Raw genomic sequence first — 10,201 nt, 5'->3', positions numbered from 1 at the left:
AACATCTGATCTGGCAACTGTGCTCCTTGGTGTTTACTCGATGAAATGGAAACTTATGTTCACACACAAATCTGCATACAGATGTTAATAGCAGCTTTATTCATACTCAACAGAATTCAGAAGCAACTAAGCTCTTCTTCAGTAAGTGAATGGATAAATAAACTGTGGTTCCGCCAGAAAATGGACTATTATTTGGTGCTAAAATGAAATGAGTTATCAAGGAATGGAAAGACATAGAGGAACCTTAAATGCATATTACCAAGTGAAAGAAGCCAATCTGGGAAGTTTCAGCAACTGTCAGATTCCAACTGTATGGTGTTCTGGGAAAGGGAAAAACACAGAGACTGAAAGATCAGTGGCTGCCAGAGGCTAGAGGGGAAAGAGCAATGAATGAGGTGCAGCACGGAGCATTTTAAGGTCACTAAGACAGACGACTCTGTATAATGCTGTGATGGTGGATACATGTCATTGTACATCTGTCCAAACCCACAGAGTGCACAACACAATGTGTAAATCCTAGTGTCAAGTATGGGCTATGGGTGATGATGATGTGTCAGTGTAGGTTCACCCATTGTCACAAATGTACACTCTGTTGCAGGTGTCAATATTGAGGAGGCTGTGGGGACAAACTGCAGTTCATACACCCAATCCAGCCCCAGCCACCGCTGTTAATAAAGCTCTATGGGTGTGTGGACTGTCTGGCTGTTCTGGCATCTAAACAGCAGAGCTGAGCAGCTGCACCAGAGATCAGGAGGTTTTCAGACCCTGAAATATTTACCCCCAAGCCCTTGAAAGGAAAAGTCTGCTGAGCCCTGTTCTAAATGAATCAAAATTCACCCTGATGAGGCAGGACAGCAGGGCCCAAACCAGGCATGGTTAATGGGACTGAAGCAATGTTTTAGTTCCAACACATTTGCTGAAGTCCTGCAGGTCCAGCGACAGACTGTAGCCAGGAAGCGTCTGCAGGAGGAGTCGGGAGCAGGCCTTCCCGCCAGGCTCTGGGATGCCGGGGGCCGCGTGCCGCACGGGGGCCACCCGCTTGAAGAAGGTGGACTTGCAGTAGAAGCCGATCAACTCGTAGAGCTCGGAGAGGATGCTGCACGGCTGAATTCTCTCCTCGGAACGCTGAAGCACAGGGAGAAAAGCAACAAGCATCTGAATGAAACACGTAAGTGAAAAAAGACCCATAAAAATGGTTTTCCCTTAAAACAGAGACCCGATGACACAGGAAGGAAGAGGAAGGCTGACTTAGTGCACTGATGGGACCGGATGCAGAAACGCAGGGAAGCAGCACTGTGCAGACACTCCAGACCCCCTCTGGGCCCCACCTCTCCGCATTCCACCTGTCCCTTTACTAGAAAAGCCCGTATTCCCTGAAATAGAGGAATCTGCTACCTAAACATGGGACACAGAGAAGGGAAAGAGGAAAAGGAAGGGAAAGTAAAGGAACAACAGTTCATCTAGACCCTAGGGTCTGGGCGGGACTTTCACCAAACACACAACTTCTCAAAGCACAGAGCGCACAGGGAGAGGCTGACAGAGTGATTGCGACTTCTGCTCCTAAAGCACCCAGCTACCTGTCAGCATATGCTGCGCCCGTTACTGAATCATTACAATCATCTCAGAAACAACTACTACCCCGGCCCACAGGCAAGGAAATCTGAAACTCGGGGAGGAATTATTATCATCCTGGACAAAGTCCCACAGCCCAGTAGTCTCAGAGCCTCCGGCAGACCCTGGGCTAAAATGCTCCTCATCACCACGGGCCCTGAGACTCACGCTGAGGCCACGTCAGGTCTGCATGGGCCCAGAGCACAGTCTGTGGGACAGGGAATGCTCCCACTCGAAGTGCCAGGTCAAGGCCCTCAGGAACTTGTGTAATGAAACCAAATCCCCAAACTCATTTCCAACCCACTGCCCTGTCCGGGAGGACTGCTCGGCACAACTGCGCTGTCACCTGTGCACAGGCTGAGCAAGGGGCCCAGACAGTGATGTGACATCCCAGTGGAAGTGGCTCGGAGACCACTTCATCACAGGACAGATTCTCCCGGCTTCCAACGTTAACTCTCCATTCCATTTCCGACTGGAAAGTAAGTTTAGACTTGTTTTCCTCTCTTAGAAACAAAGAGAGCGGTAACATCAGAGGGAAACTCAAGACTGAGGAAGAGTCTCCTGGTCACTTGCAAGGATAGGCCGGGGAGGGAACAGAGACAGGGATCAGAAAGACCCGTGTTCCAGTCCAAAGTCTGCACGTCACTCGCTTTGACAGTTTCCTTTTTAATACAGGTGATAAAATCTAATTATGATTGTTGGGAAAACTAAATGAAATAATGTATTCCACTAGCATAGGTGTAAAATCCTCCATGAGTGTTCCAGAAATGGACGTGATCGTGGTTAGTTACTGTCTGCCAATTCTTGTGTTCTCAGCTCACATCACCCAACCAGAGATGTGCGAGAGAATGCCTCACCAGCCAGCAGCCTTCTCCAACTTGGAAACTTACAGTGTCCGAAGAGCAGGCAGTGTTGGATGCTTTGCGGCACTCTGGAGGTAGCACTCCAGTGATGACTTTAAAAAGCTGGGGAGAATTTAGGGGACCATACAGTTCAAATACAGAGTACTCATTCCATGTCTACAAATATTCATCTCTAGCCATGATGATTAAGAGAGGAAATACATATTCAAACATACATCATTTTCCCACATAAGTGCATCAAAACAATTTGGAAAGAGTGTAACTTTCTTCTCTAGATCACACAGCGGGGATTACAAGGTTTGTACTGACAGCCCTACTTGTAAATCATCTGCAAACGTAACTGGGTCCACTATCAGTCATCATAATTTGAAGGGAATGTTAGAAAAGAAAAAAGCCAAGCTAATACTCTCCAGTCTTTTGTTTGGTTACGATGTCACAGAGGAGATGGACAGCTCAATAAGGAACCACTCTGCCGTGATCACGGAGCCGGGGAGCGGGATGTGCGGCAAGATGTATGACGCAGCCGCAACTGTGCCCATGCTTCTAGGCAGGTACCCAAAGTCACCTTGACAAGGTGTGAAACGTTTATGCCCACGTCCTCATAACCTGACATGTAAATGGAAACTTATAAACTTATAAACTTGTAAACGGCCAATACCCTTGGTGGATACACTGTCCAAAGAGCAAAGTCACAGTTTGACAACTGGCCATCCCGGTACCTTGGGATTCATTCTTGAAGAACCTTAAAAACCACTCCTCTGTCCTCAAGAAGTGCTGCCTACTAGTCCTATCTTTGGCTCATGGATACCGCATGTTGAAGTGAACTTCAATGTCTGCACAGATTTGACTGTCTTTCTCCAGGTTCACTTGTCCATTCTGAAGAGGCCTGAGTTAAGTCCAAATTCCTTAAGATTAATTCCCTCCAGTGACAACTCAACGAGCCTGTAATTACAAGCCAACTGAACAGGACTGTCCTCAGCGAAAAATGTCACCAACCCTTCACTGCTTTCTTAAACTCCTCTCCTGGTTAATTGCAACATACTAACACCACCCTCCACCAAGTTCCCCAACTATGTCAAATAGAAAGTAAGGTCCATAAAGAGGAGACAACTCCATAGTCACCTTTGAATTCCTAGCATAAAGTAATGTCAATAAATAGAAATATGATTGTGGCTTCTTTCCTTTAAAACCTTTCTGGTTATTTAAATGAGACCATGGAAGGGAGGTGTTTGAGTCCAGTATCTTGATCCAGAAGACTCTGGAGGCCTTTTTCAGAATGGCTGTCCACTGATTCATTCAAAACACACCTTCTCTTTCCGGGAGGAGCTGTGATTTTCTGCCATGGGTTTGTGGTCACTCTCATGCCAGAACAGCTTTAAACTAAATCCTTACTTTGGATATGTTATTTTTTCCCGCTTCCAAAAAATTTTACTTTCCTTACTTCCTTGCCTTGAGGAATGCTTTTATTCTTTTCTTTCTAATTCAACCTTTTATAAAGCAGGATTCTCAGGATGTGCTTGGCCTTACATAAGAACAGCCATCCAACTCCCAGTGTGAGAGGCCACAGGCTCACCTCCTGCCCTCCTGCCAGGGCAACTGAAACTCAGTTCAGGAGCCAACCAGCACCTCAGGGCTTCTAAGGCTCACGTATCTCCCAGAATCCCTGCTTTCTGGTTTGTCTTGGCTTCTGAGAATTTCCCCTCACTTTCTTGACAATTAGCTGTGCAGCTTGAAAGATGAGGAAGGAAGGTTTTATTTCTTAATCAGAATTTAAAGGAACTTATGTAATGAAGCTTTTCACGAGTTTCTAGAACCCTCCATGGCTGAGACAGAAAACACACAAGATATTTTCTAAATTTAGCTATCATGTGCATTTTTTCTTTGCTTTTGTTTTGTTAACTGCTAATAGACATTTTTTAATTAAAAAATAAAATAAGGTCCCAAATAAGATAGAAAATTGAAGGGGCAAACAAAATTAAAGAGCAAAGACAGAAAAATGATAACTACTCTACAAAGTTAATAGAATAAATACACTATGGATCAGACCAGCAATTCTCAGTAACAGCTAATTGAAACCTGACCATGAGGTAAAACGTCTCTCCTGTCAGGAGATGACCAACAGAAAATAGAATTAAATCAACAACCTAAAATTCTAAGTCTGGCGAGGTATAGAAGTCTACCAGCTAAATGTGTCTTCTTCTGGAAAAGAGGGAGACTCACCAGCTCTTTTCTGTGGAGCCTGAGCCCAGGGGAGGACAGTGAAGTGTGTTCTGTAAGTACCCAATTAGCAAAGTGAGTGATGAATAAAGAGATGTGAGCTTTGATGAGAGATGATACTACTATTCACTTGTCCTGTAAAGTATGTCTTCACGTTCAGAGATCAATATCTCGGCAGGAAAATGCACAGCCCGGGACCAGACCACTTCTGTGATTGTGACACTGCACTTAGATGTCTCAAGGGCACCTCCAACTCCACCTGCCAAGAGCTAACTTCACGGTGTTCCTCCCATAGCCATCCTGCCCAGGGCCCATGGTCGGGGACAAGGTCTCCCTGCCTCTCCCAGCTCAGGCCAATCACTCACAGATGTGACAAGACCCCTCCTTCAGGGACAAATTTCCTCAGTCAACGAGATCCACCACCCACACCTGTCCTACCAGGTACTCACTGGCACTCCCTCAGCACTGACTCTGTGCTGGGGACCATGCTGCACACTGTGCACACGTTATCTCACTGGATCTACACAGCAGTCCTGGGAGTTCGGTACATCACTGCTTCTATTGATTAGATAAATTGTTTCACTTCCTTGGGTGTGTCATCCAAAGTGACACGGCTACTGAGCCACAAACCTGGGACTGAAAATCACTTGAAAATTGAACACTGCTACACCTCGCAGCCACCCTACTCTGACTCATCACATCACCTCCTGCCAAGCCTTCTAAATGTTTCTAAGCATTCTACAAGACAAAAGTGATCTACGAGAGCACCGCACTAGCCTACTTAAAATCTGTCAATGACGGTCCACTGCTCTTAGGAGAAAGCCCCACCGGGCCTGAGCACAGCCCAACGGCCCGGCATCCGCTTTCCCTGCGCGGCCGTGCCACCTCACCCACCACGCAGCTCTACACGTGAAGCATCCAGGACAGGGATGCTGACTCCGTACAACCCGGGGCTCGTCTCACTCAAACAATGATCACCCTCTTCAGTGGTTACCTTCTTCAATACTGAATCTCAGAAAAATATTTTCTCTGGATGAATCAATATCTTTTTCCTTACAACTTCCCATCATTGATAATGAGCTCCCCCCAAAAGAGAGAAGACCTAATCCTCAGTCTCCTTATCTGTAAAGTGCAAATAACAGGGAAATATGAGAGGTTTTATTAGAAGTAATATTCATGTGAGGCTGAGGGACAATTCCCAACATACAGTAAGTACTCAATATGTGCTTACTTAATATTAATAAGAATAGATTACATTCCAGCAACCTTAAATCAATGCTTTATGGCTTTGTCTAAAAGACTACCGACAAACTGTTGGACGAACTGTTTTGGGCAGATCAGCACAAGTGTACTGGGCAAGGTAAGCGCTGACTCCAGTTACAGCTGCAACCAACCAGCACTACGGGGCGGGAGCAGTTTGCTCAAACTCTTACATGTTGCTTGAGCATTTAGTTGTAGTTATTGAATAAAGACAGGTATTATTTACTCAAAGCTCCTGAAACATAAATCTTCAAAGATTGATGCAAATTATGTTTCAAGTACAACACTCTCACTAGAAATTACTTGAAAATTATAGTCTTAGCTCCTCTGCACATCAAAAGAGCATTTTCCTAATGTATCTGACTATATACTCTGAAAGGATTGTTTAAAAGAAATTAAGATGAAGCCATCCTGAATAAGATCTCAGTATCATCTACACAAACCCCACCCAAAGGTCTCATTTCTCACTTCCACATAGGTGTTCAGATGGCTTAAGCTGGGTCTTGGTTTCTTATGACACGGGGGTGGGAAGAATTGTGGATAGATCAATGTAGCAAATATAAACCTAGTGTATTTGCTATGTAGGAATCCTAGGAATAAATAAATTGATATATATAGTCCCACCCTTATGAAGCTAAGCCTTTCCATTTACAACAGCATAAAAAATAAAATGCGGGATACATTTAACAAAAGTTTACAAGATTTGTACATTGAATATTTTGAAGTATCACCAAAAAAAATTTAAAATATCTTCATATATGGAAGGCATCCCATGATCATGCAATGGTAGAAAATATTGTTAAAAATGTTAAGACTTCCCAAAGTAATCCACATATTTAATGGAATCCCTATCAAAATTCCAGCTGACTTCTTTGCAAAAATTGAAAAAGTGATCCCAAAATTCATATTGAAAGCAAGGGACCCAGGTCAGCCAAAACAATCTTGAAAAAGAAGAGCAAATTTGGAGGACTCACTCAAAGGTTACAGCAAATCTATAGCACTCAAGTCATTATGCTTCTGTCATAAGTTTGGATGCAGAAATCTATGAGACACAATAAAAAATCCTGGGGGGAAACATACATTTACAGTCAGTTTTCCAGAAATGTGCCAACAAAACTCCATTGAAAGTATAGTCTATTCAACAAATGGAGCAGAGACTCCTGGGTATCTGAAGGCAAAAGAATGTATCTGGAATCTGGACCCCGTATTTTATATAACAAATATTAATTCAAAATGGATCACAGACAGAAACGTAAAAACTAAATGTATGAACTTTCTAAAAGAAGACATAGTATGAATCTTTGTGGTCATAGGATAGGCTATGGCTTCCTAGATACAATACCAAGAGCACAAGTGATAAAACAAAATAGATAAAATGGACTTCATCAAATTAAAATCATTTGTTACAAAGGACATCATCAAGAGTGTGAAATGAAAGGGGAAAGGGGTAGCTCAAATGATAGAGTGCGTGCTAAGGAAGAAAAACAAAATGAATAAATCTAATTACCTCCCCTATAAAGAAATTGTTTTAATGTTTAAAAAAATTAAAGTGAAATGACAATCTGCAGAAAAGGAGAAAAATCTTGCAAAGCATATATCTAATAAGAGACTAGTATCCAGGATATAAAACAAATGCTTACAACTGAACAATACAAAGAAAATCGACCCAATTTTTTAATTTGCCAAGGATTTAAATAGATACACAATTGGCCAATAAGCATCTGAAAAGATGCTCAGCATCACTAGCGAAATCAAAATCAAAATGAGATCTCATTTTAAACTCACTAGGATGGTTATAATCAAAACATGGACAATAACAAGTGTCAGTCAGGAGGCAGAGAAATGGATACCCTCAATATGCAGCCGTTGGAAAGGGGCAATGGGGCAGCTTCTTTGGAAAAGCCCGATGTTTCCTCAAAAGGTTAGAGTTATGTGGCTGAGCAATTCCACTCCTACATGTAGAGTCATCCTTCAGTGTCCTCGGGGGGTTGGTTTCAGGAACCCCTCACCCTGGATACCATAATCCAAGGATGATCAAGTCCTTTTGCAATCAGCCATCTGGATCCATGAAGTGGAAACTACAGATATGGTGGGCCAACTGTACAGCCAACAGAATGGAAATGTATTCTCACAAAAACTTGCACATCAATATTCATAGCAGTATCATTCAGAGTAGCTAAAAGTCACTAAAAATATCCATCCATCAATGAATGGATAAACAAAATTACCAAGAATAGTCCCACAAACTTTTGGTAATTGAATCTTTGACAAAGGAGGTGAGAACATACAATGGAGTAAAGACAGCCTCTTCAGCAAATGGTGCAGGGAAAACTGCACAGCTGCATGTAAATCAATGAAGTTAGACTACCCCCTCACAACATACAAAAAAATGAATTCAAAATGGCTTAAAGACTTAAAATTGTAGACAAGACACTATAAACCTCTTAGAAGAAGACATAGGCAAAACATCTGACATATATCTCAACAATGTTTTCCAAGAGCAGTCTACTCAAGCAATAGAAATACAAGCAAAAATATACAAGTGGGTTCTAATTAAACTTACAAGCTTTTGCACAGAAAAGAAAACAAAAATTAAAGCAAAAAGACAACCTATGGAATGGGAGAAAATAGTTGCATTCAATGAAAGTGACAAGGGCTTAATTCCCAGAATATGTAAACAGCTTTTACACTTGATAAAAAAGAAAAACAAACAATTCAATCCAAAAATGGGCAGAAGACCTAAAGAAACATTTCTCCAATGAAGACATACAAATGGCCAATAGGCACATGAAAAAATGCTCAATATCATTATCAGAGAAATGCAAATCAAAACTGCAAACAAGTATCACCTTTCACCAGTCAGAATAGCCATCATTCAGAAGTTCATAGACACTAAATGCTGGAGAGGCTGTGGAGAATTGGGAACACTCCTACACTGTGGTGGGAATGCAGTTTGGTGGAGCCATTGTGGAAAACTGTATAGAGGTTCCTCAAAAGACAAAACCTTGGGGGCCCAGATGACACAGCAATCCCACTCCAGGGCATATATCCGTAAGGAACCGTAATTCAAAAAGACACTTTCACCCCAATGTTCACAGCAGCACTATTTACAATATGAAGACATGGAAACAACCTAAATGTCCACTGACAGATGACTGGATAAAGAGGTTGTAGTATATATGTCCAATAGACTACTATTCAGCAATAAAATAATAATAAAATAATGCCACTTGCAGCAATATGAATGGACCAGGAGAATGTCATTCTAAGTGAAATAAGCCAGAAAGAGAAAGAAAAATACCATATGAGATCGCTCACATGTGGAATCTAAAACAAACAAACAGAAAAAACAAAAACAAAGAAACAAAAAGATAAACTTATCTACAGAACAGAAACAGACACAGAGACATAGAAACCAAACTATGGTTACCAGAGGGGAGAGGGTGTGGAAGGAATAAATTGGGAGTTCAAGATTTGCAGATGCTGAGTATGTATACAATAAACAGCAAGTTTATACTGTATAGCACCCGAGAATATATTTAATAACTTATAGTAACTTATGTTTAAAAAGAATATGAAAATGAATACAGGTATGTTCCTATTTAACTGAAGTTTTGTGCTGTACACAAGAAACTGATGCAACACTATAAACTGACTAGACTTCAATGAAAATATTTTTAAATAGACCAAAAACAAAAAAAAGGAAAAGGATATTATCAAACAAAAAGAATAAAGTACTGATTCAGGCTACAATATGAATGAACTTTGAAAATTTATGCTAAAATAAGCCCGTCACAAAAGGGCAAATAGTGTCCTTTAAGGTGAACTGTATCTAAGCATTTATTGTACTACTCCTGTAAATTTTCCGGAGTTTTGAAGTCTATCAGTATCAAAATAAAATGTATTATTCATTAAAAACTTAAAACGCTTCCTCACAGGAGGGCTTTAATTATTAAATGCAGAAAAGCATGTAAAACTCTTGGAACAACAATTTTCACGTCCACACACAGTCACTGCTGTCACTGCCACTCAGAGTGTGGTGCCAGCGCTGATGAGAGCTGCCTCCACTCGCTCCCCTGCAGACAGGAGTGAAGGCCTGAGCTTTGACAGGCAGGGTTTGCGTGAACCTGGGTCAGCCACAGCCACGTCCCAGACTCTGCGTTACCCAAATTTCTTATACAAACTGCAACATGTAATGTAAACACTCTAGAGGGATGTATCTTACAACACAGGGAATACAGACAATGTTT

General features: G+C 41.9%; 1 protein-coding gene across 3 annotated transcripts in view; it reads right to left on the bottom strand.

Moving 5' to 3' along the window:
• Nucleotides 1-597: 597 nt before the first annotated feature.
• The window catches only part of LOC140699573 (trafficking protein particle complex subunit 9-like), a 91,221-nt gene continuing 81,617 nt past the window's right edge, over nucleotides 598-10,201 (bottom strand). For all 3 annotated transcript variants that reach the window (XM_072972232.1, XM_072972233.1, XM_072972234.1), the window contains one exon: nucleotides 598-1,125. In XM_072972232.1, coding sequence (XP_072828333.1) covers nucleotides 877-1,125 — 249 coding nt within the window. In that variant the 3' untranslated portion in view covers nucleotides 598-876. The remainder of the gene's footprint in view (nucleotides 1,126-10,201) is intronic.

This window comes from Vicugna pacos, chromosome 11 (genome assembly GCF_048564905.1).
Source record: "Vicugna pacos chromosome 11, VicPac4, whole genome shotgun sequence".
Classification (NCBI taxonomy): domain Eukaryota; kingdom Metazoa; phylum Chordata; class Mammalia; order Artiodactyla; family Camelidae; genus Vicugna; species Vicugna pacos.
This window is presented reverse-complemented; position numbering and strand designations above follow the sequence as displayed.